This window comes from Echiichthys vipera (genome assembly GCF_963691815.1).
Source record: "Echiichthys vipera genome assembly, chromosome: 11".
NCBI lineage: Eukaryota > Metazoa > Chordata > Actinopteri > Perciformes > Trachinidae > Echiichthys > Echiichthys vipera.
Window position 1 is genome coordinate 30,808,405 of NC_139836.1, and position 20,067 is coordinate 30,828,471.

Sequence of the window (20,067 nt, forward strand, 5' to 3'; positions counted from 1 at the left end):
AAAAAGCAGAATTATTAAAGCCTATTATTGTATGAATTGCAAAGATATGGTATTAGAGGGGTAGCTCACTAGTAGCTATTGGAGAAAAGACAACAATATATTCAAATAGATCATTGCAATTAAGCATTTTGGCAGGTTACATGTGGGGTGCCCCAAGGCTCAGTGTTAGGACCATTACTGTTTCTCTGATACATTATCGCTAGATGTGAGGTTTCCAAAGTATTAAAATTGATATTATTTGCTGATGATACAAAGCTCTTCTGTTCTGGTGAGAATCTGAAGCAACTTTTGGATACAATGGAAAATAATTGGAACCTTAAAAAAAATTATACTTAATTTAAGTAAAACAAAATGTATTATATCTGGTAACCGATTATCAAATTCTATAAGTAAACTTATGATAAGCAAAGTTGAAATAGAAATGGTGTCGGTCATGACATTTCTCGGAGTGATAATAGACAAATTAAATTGGAAGCCCCATATAACTTTTTTACAAAAACAAGATTTCCAAGTCAAAGTCAAAGTTAAAAGAGAGCCATAAGAATCGTAAAGAAACCACCTATACAGAACCAACAAACCCCTTTTTTATTGAGCTAAAGGCTCTAAAATTTAAAGACACAGTCCAACTAAAAACTGAACACAGTTCAGACAGCTCTTGGATCCTCGCTTCCAGCAGTGTGTGTGTGTGTGTGTGTGTGTGTGTGTGTGTGTGTGTGTGTGTGTGTGTGTGTGTGTATGTGTGTGTGTGTGTGTGTGTGTGTGTGTGTATGTGTGTGTGTGTGTGTGTGTGTGTGTGTGCGTGTGTCTGCGCACGGTTTACATGGGTGCCCGTACATGTGCATCCATGCTTTACAAAAGCCCACCTCTCCCAACCCGGCCACAGCCACCAAGCATGCCGTGCCTGGGTGCAGTTGTACTCACACTGGTCAACCTAACTAGACTTTAGCCGTGAAGCTTGCTTGGGCACGGTAAGGATGGACAATGTGAGTTTGCCTTTACCCTCTTTCTTCTCCGGGCTGAACCTCTCATGGCTTCAGCTTGGGGCGCAGGGTCTGGGTGACTGGATCTGTAGCTGTGGCTGTTCTGGAGTGTCTCATAATAAGTCTTACATGCATGGTGTCTGTTGTTGTGACAAGTTTCTACCCAGCACATGAGACCTTACCCCGTCTAGCCTGCTGAGGTGAAGACTGTGTTGGTGAGCTGCAGTCCAGTGGCCGTAGCTCCCATGCTCTAATTCATAGAGCAGGATTATATTTCAGGATATTCTTTTCAATCTTTTGATGAATTAATGGAGTATCTGTACCTCTGAAAACGACCATACTCCAAGGAGACAGTTTGTCTCCTCCACCGACAACGACTGCTTGGTGGCAACCCCCGATGTCATAGACTTTAGATTAGTGTAAAATATTTAAAAGGAGAGGTTATATTATATAATTATTATAACCTCATTGGTGTAAATATGGAAATGTTTTTTATATGTAAAATACATTTCTCAGATATGATTTTTCGCTGTTTATATATATACTTCTATACTTTCAAATGTGTAAACTGTTTTAAACTGTCAGGTACTGTTAAGGATTTAAAAAAAGTTATTTTCTTATGTTTTCTTATTATTCATAGTAAACAATGAACAGGGGACTTATCCTAATTGACGATAATTATTGTTAATTATTCTATCAAAGTTACCATGCAGAGCTGAAAAAATACACAAAATGTTGATATACTCATCACTGAGTATAAAGGTTACTTTCTCACCTTAGACTGCAGGTATACGGCAAGTGGAAGGCTGCTTTTATTTATTTAGAGTTTATTGGTTATCGGTATAGGGATCCCCCAAAGGGATCTAAGTCTAAGTCTAAGTCTCTAAGTCTAATTCCTGGCAGTTATTAGGAGCTGACTTACAACTTACAGTTGGCTAGGAGTTTCACGGCAATTTACCTTTTCATGCAGTGAATGATTCACAATTGATGGTGATATCAGAATCAGAATCAGGTTTATTGCCAAGTAATTTGCCGTGATTTGACGGTGCTTACATGTAAATAGACATAAGCATAAACATAAATATAAACCTAAGCATAATAAACTATTGACCATAAAAGTAAAAAGTATATACATATATGTATTTGCACAAGCAGTGCAGGAGGTAGTGTGCAGTTAAAGTGTCCAGTGATAAGGGGGTGGAGGTGGGGGGGGGGTGCGTTATATGTGAGTCATAGGTCCGTAAGGTTCAGTCAGAGTCTTTAGCTGTGTTCCAAAGCTAAACTACCTGTGTCCGGGGTGAGAGGGGTCAGTAGCTATTTTCCTAGCTCTCTTCAGGGTCCTGCAGGAGTAAAGATCCTAAAGAGAAGGGAAGTTACAGCCGATCACCCTTTATGCAGAGCGAATGATACGCTTCAGTCTGCACCTGTCCTTGGCAGAGGCAGCAGCATACCAGACAGTGTTGGAGCAGGTGAGGATGGACTCAATGATGGCAGTGTAGAAGTGGACCAGCATTGTTTGTGGTAGGTTAAACTTAAGAAACTAAACTAAAGAAGTATGTCCTCTGATGTGCCTTCTTGATGAGCTCACCTGAGGTCCTGGGAGATGATGGTGCCCAGGAAGCAGTGTCCACTGGGGAGTCACACAGGATGATAGGGGAGGGTGGGGCTGAGCTCTTCCTGAAGTATACTATCATCTCAACTCTTTTGGAAGCATTGAGCTCAAAGTTGTTCTCCCTGCACGAGGTCACCAGGTGGTCTCTCACCAGTAGGCAGACTCATCCCCACAAGAGATGAGTCCAAGGAGGATGGTGTTGTCTGCAAACTTCAGTACTTTGACAGACCGGTGACTGGAGGTGCAGTTGTTAGTGTACAGGGAGAAGAGCAGGGGAGAAAGAACGCAGCCTCGTCCTGGTGTCCGAGGTGTGCTTTCCCTGCCTCATGTGCTGCGTCCTGTCTGTCAGGAAGTCTATAATCCACTGGCAGGTGGAAGCTGGCACGTTGAGTTTATAAAACCTGTCCTGAAGGAGTGCCGGGACGATTGTGTTAAATGCAGAGCTGAAGTCCACAAACAGGATCCTGACGTAGGATCCCAGGGAGTCCAGGTGCTGGAGGATAAAGTGGATAAGCAGCCACAATCCATTCTTTGTGAATTTGCCACTCAGGGTAGAAATTGTTGACAATTAGCCTGGCAGTAAGAACACTGTGGTCAATGACATCAAACGCTGAAGTAAAATCCAAGAGCCCAGAGTGGTTTTGTGTCATTTGTATGTGTTAACGATTGATGAGCCACGTGTAATGAAGCAATTTAGAGTAGAGTACACTGCCCTGGTCTATAAGCATACTGTGCTTTTGTAAGTAGTCATTTTTTTTACAGAAAATACGTTCAAGTTTCTCTCTCACCACAGGGAGTATACTGAATGGTTTACAATAGTGCCAGTAAAAATTTTTCAAGTTGTTCATGTCTTCGACCCCTGCCTTCTCCTCTCCAGCAATTTCAACCAAATGGTGGGGACTTTTGAGGAACTACAGGCTTACCTGAAGGAATATGTGAAAGAGCTTTCCAGGAGTGATGAGAGGAGAAATGCCCTGTAAGTGCACAATGACAGAATGACACAACATACGTGTGCAGCTGTATTTATGTTAATTAAGCCTCCTTGTAAAGTGACAATGGTGGTAAATTATTACATGCCATAAATAAATTACTGCATGAACAGTTTTTCTGGTGAACTGGCAAACTGATTTGAAGTTTAATTTGCAAATGATTAGGCCTAGTCTCGTACAGCCAGCTCTGTTTCTACAGCTCTTGAGAAAGGTCGTCCTGCATAAGTTAACTTGTTGAAACGGCAAATCCTGTAAATAGTGTTAGGCTATTCAATTTCAGGCACAGGTTGTCTGACACACATTTTCTTTAAAGCACGCAGAGAGAGTGTTGTCTTGATGTTTGATATTTATTTTAAAAAGCAATAATCTCTGGTGGACTTTCCAAGTACAAAGAAAACAAAAAACAAATAAAAAATGTCACTATTTACATAACCAAGATGACAGCGTAATGTTATCAAAAATTACTGAATGATATGAATAATTCGCTAAAATAAATGCAGTAAATACCATCAGGAAACTGTTTGCCCTGTGTCCTTCCTATACCGAGCAAAATTACTCTGCCTCCTTTAAAAGGGCATTAACTAGGACAGAGCGTGACGTGGACCGACACTCCTATTTCCAGATGAAACAGAGTTAAGAATATCCCTACAAAAATATAATAATCCAAATCCAATTTAGGTACAAATCCTATTAATTTTATAATTCATAATTTCAACCATAACTCAAACAAAGTGACTTTATAAGTAGGTAAACAAAAAAAAAATTCTAAATGGCTCCGACACTAGTAAATGCCAAAACGTTCTGGGTTTCTTTCTATTTCTATTCTATTTCTTTTGAGCAATCACAAATGTCTTAGGCAGCCCTAAGCGCCAGATGCAACTATGGTGCCCTTGTAAAATAGATCACAGAAGAGGAGGAGGAGAATGCCAGCTCTGCTGCGACGACACACAGTCAGTCAGTGTTTATGGTGGCGTCACATCTGTCTGTTGTAGGTCTGTTTGTATAGTGTCTCATCCACATATCGTGAAGTCTGGTCTACGTATCAACCATGTCTAGTCACATTGTTTGTCTGTGCAATGTCTACAATGCCGGATATACGAAAAATACTTGCCATCAAATTCGTTTTTCTATGGATACCCAACAACAACCCGGCGTTAGTGCTACTAGCCGGCAACCAGGGATCACTAACCTACAGCCGGACGTATCTCCTACATCTCCGGGCCTACGTCGACTGCAACCAAAGACCACCAGTTGCACTTCCACCGGAGATCAAACCAAGAGTTAGAGGCAGATGAGGAGGTGTGCGAACCAGACTCTGGAGGTGTCCCTTCAGGCCTCCTCTTCCCTCCATCATACTATTGAAAGTCTTTGGTGAAAAGAGCCTACAAGGTTGCCTGCATCATCGCCCTCACAGAAACCTGGCTTGACGATGAAGTTCCAGGGACCAAGGTCATCCTTGATCACCTTTCCATCATAAGAGCTGACAGGACCCGTCAATCCGGTAACGAGAGAGGTGGTGGATCAAGATCCACAAAAGGGTCTGCAAACCAGACGTGGAGATGCTGACGGTGACCTTGCATCCCATTTATCTCCTGAGGAAATTCCCCACGTTGATAATCAGCTGTGTTTACATCCCACCCAGTGCTAACGCTAAGGCAGCAGCAGGGCTAGTAGCCGAGAACACCAACACCATGCTAGCTACCTACCCTGAGGCTCCAGCGTTTATTCTGGGTGATTTCAACAACTGTGGACTCAGCGATGTCATGCCTTTTTTCCACCAATACGTGGACGTGCCCACAAGGAAGGAAAACATCCAAGACTTGTGCTACAGCAATATTCCAAATGCCTTCAGCGCACGCTTTCACCCGTCACTCGGCTCATCTGATGACAACGTCATTCACCGTCTTCCGCAGTACAAACCGGAACTGAAACACATCAAACCAAGAACTTACAGCGCCACCCAGTGGTCGGAGGATGCCATGACACAATTACAGAGCTCTCTTGCCTGCATAGACTGGGGCATTTACAGGGCAGTCTGGATGAAAAAGTGACACAAATCACAGACTACATCAATTTCTGCATTCACAGCACCATCCCTGTTAAAACTGTCACAAAATATCCAAAATCCAAACCCTGGATCAACCCCAACATCAAACACTCCATAAAGGAAAAACAGATTGCATTCAAGCAAAAGGACTAGGCCACACTCAAGGTGCTCAACGGACAGACAAAAGATGACATTATTAAAGCCAGTACAGAGACAGACTAGAGCAAGAGTTTAGGAACATGAAGACAAAACAGGCCTTCCAGAGAGTAAAAATATTGACAGGACAATCTCACAAATGCAGACCCACTACACTTTGCCAACTCCCTGAACAGTTTCTTTAACAGGTTCGACACCCAGGATCACACCGCCTCCTGTGAGGAGCTACTCAGTTCGCTCCCCCTGGAAGAACCCCAGTACCTACCCTTCAGTCAGGAAAATGTACAGCAGCAGCTGGCCAGGTGCAAAATTTGAAAGGCACCGGGGCCAGATGGCATCCCGGCTAAAAGCTAAAAGCTCTGTACCATGGAGCTCTCCCCAGTCTTCCACTCCATCTTCTGGGAATCCTACAGAACAGCTAAAGTTCCAACTCTCTGAAAAACATCAACCATTGCACCAATACCCAAAAAACCCCGTCCATCAGAGCCAAACCACTTCTGTCCTGTTGCACTCACACCCATAATCATGAAGTGCATGGAAAAGATAATGCTTCACGTCATCCTGGCATCCGTCAGACCACAAGTGGACCCTCATCAATTTGCATACAGGCCGAAACGGCGGACAGAGGATGCAGTGGCATGTCTCCTCCACTCCCTCCTTCACCATCTCCAGACACCAAACAACTTTGTATCAATCCTGTTCGTCAACTTCAGCTCAGCATTCAACACAATCCAGCAGCATACCACAGGCAGTGAGAGTAGGCACAGCAACATCATCAACCTCTCATCACCAACACCGGAGCCCCCCAAGGCTGCGTTCTCAGTCCGTTTCTGTACACTCTCTACACAAATGACTGTAGCAACCGATCACCCATTACCACATATTACAAATATGCAGACGACACAGCCATAGTAGGTCTTCTAAGTGATAACAATTCCATTACAGCATACCAACAGCCAATAACACAGTTTTCACAGTGGTGCACAGACAACTACCTCCAGGTAAACATCAACAAAACAAAGGAAATAGTCATACACACATCCAAGACACCCCTACACTCAGTCACACATCCATCAAAGGACAACCAGTTGAACAGGTCAGTAATTTCAAATACCTAGGACTCACCATAGACAACAAACTCAACTTTAACGAACATGTCATCACCACACACAAACATGCATAGTAAAGACTCTACATCATACGCAAACTGAAATCACTGTCTGTGGCCCCCCACCTACTCCTACTCCTCCACAAAAGCATCAGCCAACCTCTCCTCACATACTGTTCTTCACCCTGCTCACTGTCACCAGTAGAAAGAGACTCCTTTAAATCTCACAAACAGCAGCTAAGATTATCAATCTCCCCATCCCCAGCCTCACAGAAACAAATGACCTGGCTATCAGGCTTCCGGTTCCGGCGCTGTGTAAAGCGGCAGCCAGCAACAGTTGCTCTCTCTCCTTTCCGCACTTTTTTGCTATTTTATCTTATTTTACTGTCTTTTTATTAGTGCTTTTTCCTGTAAGTCGTCCTGCTAACCTTCGCCAACTATGTTCGTGAACTTTCTTACGTGTTTTTTGTCCGTTTGTCTCATTCTTGGGACTATTTTTGCCGACCGCGTCTCCGTCTGGACACAACAATGCGGCGGCTCCATTGTTTACACCTGTGAACAGCTGTTGTCGCTAGCACCAACGGCGCTAATGCGGGAGAGGCCTGAAATCCCCACAGAACTGAGGAGAAAGTACAGGGGATGTAAGGCTGGACGTAAACAACGGGAAAAGAAGAGGAGATACAAACCATCTCTCCCTTCCATTACCATGGGGAACGTGAGGTCGCTGGCTAACAAGATGGACGAGCTGGCGGGCTGGTGGAGACTCAGTGGATGTATCGTGTGAGCAGTGTGCTGTGTTTCACGGAGATGTGGCTACACGAGGACATCCCAGACTCTAACGTAACTGTGGACGGCTTTCAGACTGTTCGGGCGGACAGGAGTCACCGTAAGAGTGGCAAGAGGAAAGGTGGGGGACTTGCTATTCTTATTAACAACAAGTGGTGTCATGACATTCCTCCGACTGCAAACGCGGCGCGCGCATGTGACATCATCCACACCGTCGTCGCGGGACTTCAGACACGGCACCAAGACGCATTCATTGCAATATCTGGGGACTTCAACCACATCACTCTGGCTGCAACACTGCCCACTTTCAAGCAGTTTGTGGACTGTCCCACCAGGGAAAACAAGACACTGGACCTGCTGTATGCTAATGTTAAGGAGGCTTACAGCTCCACTGCCCTTCCTCCTCTTGGAAGATCAGACAACAACCTCATCCACCTGCAGCCCCTGTATCAGCCCCAAGTCCAGCGGCTTCCTGTGACCACCAGGACTGTGAGGAGATGGTCACAGGAGACTGACGAAGCTTAACAGGGTTGCTTTGAACTCACAGACTGGGATTTGCTCTGTAATTCACCTGGGGAGGACCTTGATGATCTCACGGACTGCATAACAGAGTACATCAATTTCTGTGTGGACAGCGTTGTTCCTACAGTGACTGTACGCTGTTTCCCAAATAACAAGCCGTGGGTCACCAGAGACATCAAGGTCCTGCTGAATGTGAAGAAGAGGGCCTTCAGAGAAGGGGACAGAGAGCGGTTGAGGCAGGTCCAGAGGGAGCTGAAGGAGAGGATTCAACAGGGCAAAGACACCTACAGGAGGAAGCTGGAGCACAAACTCCAGCAGAACAATTTAAAGGACATGTGGAGCGGCATGGGGAGCATCACTGGCTACAAACCATCTGGTAGCCAGACAGTGGGAGGTGGTACTGAACGTGCCAATGAGCTGAATCTGTTCTTCAACAGATTTGATGAATCTGTTGATGAATCTGGACCACCCCCCGCCCCCCCGCGGCTCCTCCACAACCAACCACCTCCAAACCTCCAGTCCTGCTGACACCCCCCCTCCCCCTCAATTCCTTCCTGGTTTTGCCCTACCTGTCCCCTCCCCCCCCGCCATCACCTCTCTCAACCCCCACCAACACACAGAGCAGACAGACCTTCACCGCTGAGCAGGTGAGGAAGGAGTTGTGCAGAATCTGCCCAGGCAAGGCAGCAGGTCCTGACGGTGTCAGCCCGAGGGTCCTCAAAGCATGGTCGACCCAGCTGTGTGGAGTACTGCGGTAAATCTACAACCTCAGCCTGAGTCTTGAGAAGGTCCCTGTTCTGTGGAAGACATCCTGCCTGGTACCAGTACAAAAGAAGGTGCGTCCCAGCGCCTCCGAAGACTACAGACCGGTGGCGCTGACGTCGCACCTGATGAAGTCCCTGGAGAGGCTGGTTCTTTCACTTCTTCGGCCCTTGGTCAGCTCATCACTGGACCCTCTACAGTTTGCCTACCAGCCAAGTCTAGGTGTGGAGGACGCTATCATCTTCCTGCTCAACCGTGCCTGCACCAACCTTGACAGAGCGGGAACCACTGTGAGAATCTTGTTCATGGACTTCTCCAGTGCGTTCAATACCATCCGGCCTGCTCTGCTGGGACGTAAGCTGACGGCGATGCAGGTGGACCTTCCCCTGGTTTCCTGGATTACGGATTACTTGACGGGTCGACCACAGTATGTCAGACTGCAGGACGGAGTGTCTGACACTGTGGTCAGCAGCACTGGAGCTCCACAGGGAACTGTTCTTTCCCCATTTCTGTTCACCCTGTACACCTCAGACTTTCAGTTCCTCTCTGAGTCCTGCCACCTGCAGAAGTTTGCTGACGATTCTGCAATTGTTGGCTGTGTCAGTGAGGGAAAGGAGGAGGAATACAGGGGTGTTGTGGACTCCTTCGTCGACTGGTGTGCAGCTAATCACCTGATTCTAAACGCCACCAAGACTAAGGAGCTAGTGGTGGATTTCCGCAGGAGTAAATCTGCCCCCACACCCATCTCCATCAACGGCGTGACTGTGGATGTTGTCCAGGATTACAAATACCTTGGAGTATACCTGGACAACAAACTGGACTGGTCCAAGAACACTGAGGCTGTCTACAAGAAGGGCCAGAGTCGTCTCTATTTCCTGAGGAGGCTCCGGTCATTCAATGTATGTAACACCATGCTGCGGATGTTCTACCAGTCAGTGGTAGCCAGTGCCATCTTCTTTGCTGTTGTGTGCTGGGGCAGCAGACTGAGGGCAGCAGACGCAAAGAGGATCAGTAAGATCATCAGGAAGGCTGGCTCCGTCCTGGGGGTCAAACTGGACTCTTTGGTGGCGGTGTCTGAGAGGCGGATGCTGTCTAAACTGCACAGCATCCTGGACAACAACTCTCACCCTCTCCACCAGCTGCTGACCTCCAGCAGAAGCACCTTCAGCCACAGACTCATTCTCCCCCGGTGTAATACTGAACGCCGGAGGAAGTCTTTTCTTTCGGCGGCCATCAAACTTTATAATTCATCTCCCCCTGGTCAGGTAAGGAACAGTGGAGACACTGTCTCCTGAAAATGTCACTTTGTCACTTTATATCATCACTGCACCACTTTATTCAGTTGTACTGTCACTTAGTTCATTAAGAAATGCTGCTTTACTACATTGTCACTTTATACCACTACTACATCACTTATTTTTGTGGTACTGTAACTTACTGCTGCTCCACTTTATACTGTCTCTTTATATCACCACTACATCACTTTATTTATTTATTAATGGTACTGTAACTATCTGCTGCTACATTTACTGTGCTTAGGACATGCTGCTACATTTCACTGTGGTTTACTGTAACTTACTGTAACTTACTTCAGTACGAAATGCTGCTACACTCCACTGTGCCATACTGTCACTTAGTTCTGTAGGAAATGCTGCTACATTTTTAACACTTATAACTTATCGCTCCTTCTCACTTATTAGTTTGTACTTATTTCATTTCAATCTGCTGCTAAACTGCACGCTGCGTATTGTTGTATATTGTATATACCTACGCTTAACCACGATGTCTGTTGCACTCTGTCACACTTAGTTCATTGCTTGATTTATCTGATGTTAGATTTATGTTTATGCTTATTGTTACTCTGATCCTTTTCCACCTTTGTATTGAAACTGTTGCAAAATAATTTCCCTCTGGATAAATAAAGCTTCTTGAATCTTGAATCTTGAATCAGCTGGCACGTGTGCTAGTCAGCAGCCCGGATCACCCCCTGAACCCATACTTCACTCTACTCCCATCTGGCCGCAGATACAGATGGGATACAGTTACAGATACAGTGTGTTAGACTGGAGGAAAACTCATTTTAAAAGAAGATTATCCCCCTAACCTAACATAACCTAGGATGTATACCAGCAGTCTACAGCTGGTGAGTTAGACTAGTCTATGGGTTTACAAAAATGTAATTGTCCCATTGTATTCGTCTCTCAGGCCTCACTCCCCTGAGATTGACTCTTCAGAGGCCCAGGAGTTGAGGAGGCTGAGGGAGAAGGTTGCTCTCCTGCCTCATCACCAGCCTTTCCAGGAGCTCGAGGTCATAGCTACACTGGGCATGGGAGGATTTGGACGAGTGGAGCTGGTAATCTGCATTGACACTATAATGCCCCTACGACTGTATCAATTGTCATTAGCCAGCCACACTTTATTCTGGAATTGATTTACATGGATTTTGTTTAAAGCATGCCTTTACTCCCGTAAGGGGTAATTCACTTTTTCACTCTTTTTGTTGTTTTATTATTTAATCAAAAATATTACCAATGCAGCAAAGGGACAAAACATATGTATGCTGAGAAATGTATAGCAAAAATAAAGGTTTGGACAGTGGATATGATCATCCAGAGGAGGCACTCATGACCGCGCCTCTTTCTTGGGGAAACCAATCCCACATCCTTCATAGACACCAACAATTAAACCATAAATGAATACATAAATGCTGATCTCTGATTTTATCTACTGCCATTTCCTAATCAGATTCTGACAGAAGGCCTTTATGTCCAAGCTGTAGGTGTTGCGTGGAAATGTGTTCCTTGCCGAACTATGTTTCCCTTCTGTTAAAAGGGCCCAAGCTGCATCTCGACGGCATCACCAGCATCACCAAGGCCTTACTGGGGGAAATAAACAGGAAGATGCTGAAAAGCTGTTGTGTTGTGGGTTAACCAAGGCTTTCACAGATTTTACCAGGCTAAATGATGCTGCTGGCAGTTAGCCTATTACTGAGGGATTTGGTTTTTAAAGAGAACACTTACAAATATGTATCCATGTCCTAGATAAGCAATATTCAGCCACCATGTCACTGTGATCAATCTTAATTGATCACGGTATCATGAACACTTAGGTAATTGAAGATATCATGAACACTCAGGTTCAGGCAAGCTTTCAAATCAATTCTAAGGCACGTCTATAAAACAAACATTTGTTGATAAATGAAAGAATGCATACCAATGTATCAAAACTATGATCCAAACACACGTCAAATTGCACTGACAACTCTTTTAGTGAGCTTTGCTCATGAGCTCCTATCTGCTGTTTCTCAGGTAAAGCTGAAGGACGATGACACCACATTTGCTCTCAAGTGCATTAAGAAGAAGCACATTGTGAATACCAGACAGCAGGAGCACATCTACTCTGAGAAAAACATCCTTCAGAAAACCAACTCAGTGTTTATTATCAGGTGTGATCCACACACATCATTACGCATTTAGGGTTCTTTGTTTCATGAAAACCAAGGTGTTATAATTAGTTGTTTTTGTGTTATATGAGCTTGTGAAAGCATGTAGAACAGAACAGTCTAGAGAATGTGTTAGTTAACCAAAGGTTCAATCTCCCACAAGCCTCGCATATTCCTTAAGGAGAAGATCAAATGGGGGCTGGTCAGTGTGTTGGTTTCTCTCTGTTGTTGCTAAGGAACCCTCTGGGAGAATGCTGCTGACCCAGATCCCACCACTGCTCTGAGATTTATCTGGACTATGACTTCAAAGAACAAAAGCGTTGTGCAAGCAGTCCTTTGACTGTCCTTGAAAGGGAAAAGTTCAACGAAAGTGTGTTCCCCAAAGCAATTTCAGTCAAAAGCAACTGGACTTGGTTATTTGTCAAGGAAGACGTTTCACCTCATGTCGCAACATGAACTGAACATGAACGTTGCGTACATGAACTGAGGAAGCCTCTTGGTTGAGAGGTGAAAAGTCTTCCTAGACAAATAACCAAGTCCAGTTTCTTTTGAATGAAATAGCTTTGGGGAAAATGATGACCTGGACAATTCAGAACATTCAGGGGCTTAACCAAAGTGTGACGTTCACTCTCAAGCTTCACTAATAACACTCCTCCTACCACTCACCTTCATCTTATTATTTCTTTTTTTTATGGGGTCTCAGTATTAAATTAAATCCTAAAATTCAAACTAAATGTTTATGATAATGTTGAATGCCAATACAAACATGAATGCCAATTCTACTAGACGTACACCACTAGTGTTCAGCATTAGCAGGGACTGTCATTATTTATGTTGCCAGGTCCTTATATAGGTTTACTTTCTAAATGTTTTTTTTGTTATTGAAACTAGCTAGCAGTAGTTCACAAAGAGTGCCCTGTCTATCTGTGCATGTATTTCAGGTTTTTCCGAACATTTCGGGATAATAAGTATGTCTACATGCTGCTGGAGGCATGTCTTGGTGGAGAGCTGTGGACTGTGCTGCGTGATATGTGAGTGTAGGTCCTTTTGCTACTTTCAAAAAACAAATAAAAACTTACTGACATTGATACTTAAACAGAAAATTAAAGAGATATATTAATTGTTTTTAATCGAGGTCTGTTTCATGTAAATGTGGGCACTGTGTTCAGATGAATGGTGTTTGGCCTGTCTATCTGGAGGAAGTCCCTGAGGAAAAGCATTGGAGATTCGAAATCCAATGTGTTTCAATGCGACAGGCCAAACACAGTGAATACTGAATACGATGCCCACATTGACACATGACACAGACCTGGATTAACATGGGTAAAGTATCCCTTTAAAGGGATAGTTCTCCTATAAACAACATAAATTGTACATATAGTGATTACTTACCATTTCTATCCCCAAAGCAATTACTGTCAAAAGCAACTGGACTTGGTTATTTGTCTAGGAAGACGTTTCCCCTCTCATCCAAGAGGCTTCATTAGTTTGTGTACGTAACTGACCAGGCTGGGACTGGTCCAACTAACTGGTGGGGTGGTCCAAGTATTTAACCTCTCACAAGACCGATGATGTCACTGGAACCCTTTGTGCTCCAAGTGCCAACGACCGTCGTTAGAGTGACAGTCCTTGGGGGGAAGTAGGTTTTGACTTCGTTAGTGCTCTATTGAGTCTTAACGACAGTTGTTGGAGTCACAAGAGGCCCTTTGTGAACAGTTGTTCTTTGAGGTTAAATTGTTAAATCTCCTGGGAAGGGATGAAAGGTGATGCTGTCCAATGCAAAAAGGAATGCAAAGATCTCTACATTGGAGAAACAAAACAACCACTGCATAAACGCATGGCTCAACACAGGCGAGTTAACTCCTCAGGCCTGGCCTCTGCTGTCCACTTATATCTCAAGGAGAAAGCCCACTCATTTGATGACAACAAGAGAGGACAGATGGTTTGAAAGAGGAGAAAGAAAAGCCACCTATCCAAAAGTAGAGAAACCATTGCAAGTTCAAGTCTGAGACACCACTTATCTCCAATTTACAATGCAGCCCTTTCATCCCTTCCCTTCGTTCACAAAGGGCCTCTTGTGACTCCAACGACTGTCGTTAAGACTCAATAAAGCACTAACGAATTCAAAACCTTCTTCCCACCAACGACTGTCAGTCTAACGATGGTCGTTGGTACTTGGAGCACAAAGTGTTCCAGTGACATCATCGGTCATCAAATACCTGGATCTCCACACTAGTTAGTTCGACCAGTCCCAGTCTGGTCAGTTGCATACACGAACTGATGAAGCCTCTTGGATGGGAGGTGAAACGTCATCCTAGACAAATAACCAAGTCCAGTTGTTTTTGACGGAAATTGCTTTGGGGATAACAATGACCTGGTCAAATGAGAATATTCACAGGCTTTACCATTTCTATTGTTTTTGAGAGATCTAATCTTTTAAGAACATAGTGAGTTTTCCAGTCTGTTGCTACTGTAACTACTAAAAACAGTGATGTTACTGTGTGTAACACATCCACTTCTGCATGACTGCAGTAAGGTGAGAGTTTTTTTTCACCAGCTAATTAGTTATTCTTTATAACTGAGCGTTTCCATCGCTTTGGTAGTTTAAAAAGGCAGCAAAGGTAGTTACAACAATTTCCTCTTACGGTGGCCCTGAAGTGCAAATTCCAACAGCATTTAGAAAAACGCAACAGCAAGTCATAAAACACCACGGCAAATAGGAAAAAATTTCAACAAATCATAAAACTCAACGGCAATAAGGAAAACATTTCAAGAAATAATAAAACAAAATGGCAAAACTTAAGACACCGGCTGTGGCTCCTCTGGGCAGTTGAACGTGTATGACATTGGTGAAGAAGATGTTGAAGTTGGCACTGCCTACCAAATCGAGAACAAGGGTCCCAAGTTGGATCTTTCTCTTGGAGCCCTGGTCTCACAGCAGCAGTGGCTGCTGGCATTCCTCCATCACCATCTCCACCAAGGGCCTCTGCACTTGACCAAGACAGGCAAACTCCTTTGCATGTGTACCATGATTTGGTTAGGCATGTGCAGAGCTCTTAGGCTTGACTGAGGGAAGCTGTGGCCTCCCAGTCCGCTCTTAGTGCCCTAAGTAATGCTTCAGTGCATAGCCTTAATGGTGTAGCCGGAGTAGGACCAACCTTTGCTCTGCTAGCCAAGATAATTCTTGGGGAGGGGTTTGGGCAAGCAGCGGAGGCTGCACTGGATGAAGCTCAGAAGGTCAGGCAGCATACATGGTTGTTGCAGCTGCCTAGACAGTCGAGACCTGCAGCTCATGGACCTCCAGAGGTGTGTCCTCGCTTTTCAGGATAGAGCTCCTCCCGTGGCTCTCTGACGGTGTACCCCCCTGAGACCAGCTTTTTCCATTGCTCACCTCAATGTTTCTGTGCACATCATGTCCCTGGGTGCTTAATACCCTGTAGTTGGGGTACCACCTAGAGTTTAGGATCTGGCCTCCTTGCTTCTTCATGGAGATGAAAGTAAGGGAAAGTTACCTTACTGGAGAAGGGAGCAATATGGCCCCTGTCTCCGGAAGAAGTGAGAGGGGGCTTTTATTCCACCTACTCAAGGTGCTCACCTTTCAGACGCTGAGGTTGATGGCATTGTTTCAAGCCATGAGGGTAGGCGATACCTATTTTCACATTCCCATCAGTCATGATCACAGAACGTTCCTCTGGTTTTCTTTCTAGTCAAAGGTATTTGAGTACAATTTCCTTCCCTACGGTATGTCCCTGTCACCAAGGACATTTACGAAGTGCATGGATGCCGCACTTATCCCCCTGCATCAGCAAGACATCCATGTATACAATTATACTTGGATGTGGAAATGTGTTCTCTATACAGAGAAGAGAACACATTTCTCCTGTATTAGCTTCTTTGCACTGGCTACCTGTAAAATCTAGAATAGAATTTAAAATCCTTACCTATAAAGCTTACTTATTAGCCAGGCTCCGTCGTATCTTAAAGAGCTTATAGTACCGTATTACCCGACTAGATCGTTGCGCTCTGAGAATGCAGGGCTACTTGTCATTCCTAGAGTCTACAAAAGTAGAATGGGAGGCAGAGTCTTCAGCTACCAAGCTCCTCTCCTATGGAACCAACTCCCAAGAGTTATTCGGGAGGCAAACACTGTCCCCGTATTTAAGAGCACACTCAAAACTTACAGCTAGGGCTTATGAGCCCTTAGCTATGTTGTTATTTTTAAGCTGATTTTGTCTGATGTCAGCTGTCTTCCATAGAGCTGAGTCTGTCCGACGTTCCTGCCTGCTATAGGGAAGGGTTTTGTTGCTACCGTACTCTATGGAGGAATAGTTGGGTCTATGTAAATCCTAAATAAGTCATAGAGTGTGATCTATACCTACTCTGTAAAGTGTCCTGGGATAACTTTTGTTATGATTTGGCACTATAAATAAAATTGAATTGAATTGAATTGCCTGGTACCGGCCAGGTCAGTAGTGTATCTGGTAGGGGTGGAACGGTTTATCAAAAAAATCTGTCCCGTTCGGTACGCTTGTCATGGTTCGGTACACGTGTTTACCGTTCAGTTTATGAGGTGCAACATAGCGTAAGCCTTCATGACCGCTGTCCTCTCTCGTATCCATCTCAGCGCTACCGTCTCAGCCATCAAATACTGGCACGCTGGGAGACTTGCTACATGCGCTCCCTGTAGGCGCGCGGCCACGCGCTCCCGCTGCGCTCTTCTTCGTGGGTTTCTGAATCCTCTTGGTTGTTCTCAATCGTTTCTGTCTGGTGAAATCTGTGGTTAAATCACTACCACAATGTTTCTTTCTACTGTGATAAAAAGAAAGGTTGTCACAGAAAACCGCCAGCTCTTTCTCTTTCAGTTTCTTTCTGTCACTGTGAAGCCTGTTTTTACTCTGCAGCCATATCAGTGTGTAAAGAGGATAAGTTGATTTTCAGAAAAATCCTGCTACTCTGCATTTATATTACGTTAATTTGTGTCAGTCCAGTTTTTGATAAATAAACTAATGTTTCATATGTGCTTGTCAGCCTTGTAAAGTAACTAGTAACTGAAGTAATCAGATAAATGTAGTGGAGTAAAAAGTAGAATATTTCCACGTATTTGTAGTGGAGTAGAAGTATAAAGGAGCATGTAAATAAAATATGTAAAGGACTAGATGTCAGGATCCAGGTCCTTTCAGTCTCTTCCCTCTTCCTTTTGTGTGAGTTTGTCTCCCTCTGTCTGTTTCTCCCTGAATGTGTCTTTCCCTTTTTTGTTTTTGTTATTAAATATTTGTTTAGTATCATTCCCTGTGTCCATGTCTGCATTTGGGTCCGGTTCCATTGTGTTATTCCCGCACCGTTCGTGAAAGAATGGTCAGGCCATAACATGGACCCCGCAGATAAGGAAATCGACCCTGCAGGTTTTTGCGTTCGTCAAGCGGTATCCTCTCAGGGTATTCTGCTCGGTCAGCATTTGCAGACACTGCTAGGAATCCTTGGGAGTCTGAACCAGCTGTCCACCTGTGTTTCTCGCATAGACAGGTTGGCCCTCTCCTTGCTACCTCTGTGAATGCTGAGTCACCCGCTACCACTGTGAGTAACCTTCTGCCCCGTGAGCAGATTTCTTATTTCAATGCTCCCTAGTGTTCGGTCAGCAGCCCCTCACCTTTGCCAGTGATAGTTCCAAGATAGCCTATGTGCTAGGTTTGCTAACCGGTAGGGCCCGAGTCTGGGGAGCAGCTTTCTGGAACAACCCTCTCATACAACATGCAACCTTTCAGCAATTCTCTAACGAGATACTTTTTGTGTTTGACCACCACTGTTTCTAATTGTGATACTAGTAACCTGTTACTTGACCTTGATTTCCGTACCTTAGCAGCTGAATTAAGGTGGAATGATAGGGCTCTACAGCGCATATTTTTCAAAGGGTTGAACGAGGAGGTAAAGGACTGCTTAGTGGGGATATCTGAGACCGCTAACCTTCAGGAGCTCATTGGCCTTGCCATCAAGATTGATAACTGTCTACGTGAAAGGCGCTGTGAAAGGCTGTCATCACCTTTGGTAACGCCAGGCCCACTCACTGTTTCCCTTGACCCTGTTACTAGCGTACCTGCTTACAACCGTGTAAACCAATCTTCTGCTCTGGTCCAGGAAGAACCCATGCAGTTGGGCCGCAGCCGTCTGACCCCCGAAGAACTTCAAGGGCGTTTTCGAGAGAGAATTTACTGCGGACCTCCTAACCACCAGTTGGCTACCTGTCCGCTTTGGTTAAACCCCCAGGCTCACCAGTCGCAGACAGGGTTCTGGTGAATCGATCTGTTGTTCCTGCTATTCCCAGTAAGCGAATAAATTTGGACATTGTTTTTAGCTGTGAAGGCAGAGATTTCTCCCTTCAAGCTCTAATCGACTCAGGGGCAGATACTAACATTATCGATTCCGAGTTGGTGTGTCCTAGTCAGTTCCCGACTGTTCCTCTAGATACTCCATTGGTGGTTAATGGTCTCAGTGGTGAGGAGCTAGCTCAGATCTGTGCCGAGAAGATTCCCATGACCCTGTCGCAAGACCATAGCTTTTCACATTATGCCGTCCGCTAATGCTCCTGTTGTTCTTGGTCTCCCCAGGCTTATCACTCACAACCCTGTTATTGACTGGGTAACAGGCAGAGTTGTGAGTTAGAGCAGCAGTTGTCATTCTTCCTGCCTTCGTTCAGCTCCTCCTAGGTGCCCCAGTGACCCCAGACCCTCGTTGCCTGAACCTCCAGATTTGTCCTCCGTGCCATCAGTTTATCATGACCTCACCTAGGTGTTGACTAAGACTAAGGAGTTATCCCTGCCACCTCACCATCCCTATGATTGTCCCATTGAGTTGTTACTCGGGTCAACTTTCCCTACCAGTCAGCTTTATAACGTGTCAGGACCCGAACGTGGGGCCATGGAAACCTTTATTAACGACACACTTAATTCGGAGATCATTCGTCCTTCTTCCTCCCCCCTTGGAGCAGCAAAGACAAGTCGTTACGCCCCTGTATTGATTACCGCTGCCTTAACAACATTACTGTTTAGAATAAGTATCCCCTGTCCGAGCCGCTGCATGGTGCCACTGTCCACACTAGATCTCCGCAACACGTATTATTTAGTTAGAGTTAAGGAGGGGGATGAGTGGAAGACCGCCTTTAATACTCCACTCAGCCACTTCGAGTATCTGGTAATGCCATTTGGGTAAACTAATGCCCCAGCTGTCTTCCAGGCACTAGTTAACAACGTTCTCCATGATATGCTGAACCGCTCTGTGTTCGTCTACCTGGATGACATTTTGATTTTTTGAAGAGACTTGTCAGAGCATGTTTATCACGTCCGCCAGGTTCTCCAGCACATACAGGAGAATCGGTTGTTCGTCAAAGCAGAAAAATGTGAATTTCCACATCTCATCATTTTTGGGTTACATTGTGGAAAGCAGACAGGTGAAGGCGGATCCAGCAAAGGTCAAAGCTGTGACAGAGTGGCCACGGCATCTTCCAGGAAGCAACTACAGTGTTTCCTGCACTGTCACTTCTGGTGGAAAACTATAACCACGGATACCCAGGAGTTTTTCTTGGCCTGCACCGTCTGCGCTCGGGGCACATCGCATTGGATTTTGTTACTGGACTTCCTGTCTCCCAAGGTAACGACACTATTGTGAACAT

At 44.9% G+C, this 20,067-nt stretch overlaps 1 protein-coding gene across 1 annotated transcript in view; it reads left to right on the plus strand.

The window, feature by feature from the left end:
- The window catches only part of prkg2l (protein kinase cGMP-dependent 2, like), a gene marked incomplete at both ends in the record, with an annotated part of 100,527 nt that overhangs the window by 52,140 nt on the left and 28,320 nt on the right, over positions 1-20,067 (plus strand). Inside the window, 4 exons of the mRNA XM_083922985.1 lie at positions 3,470-3,568; positions 11,168-11,315; positions 12,271-12,407; positions 13,346-13,435. Of these exons, the coding sequence (XP_083779111.1) occupies positions 3,470-3,568; positions 11,168-11,315; positions 12,271-12,407; positions 13,346-13,435 (474 nt within the window). The remainder of the gene's footprint in view (positions 1-3,469; positions 3,569-11,167; positions 11,316-12,270; positions 12,408-13,345; positions 13,436-20,067) is intronic.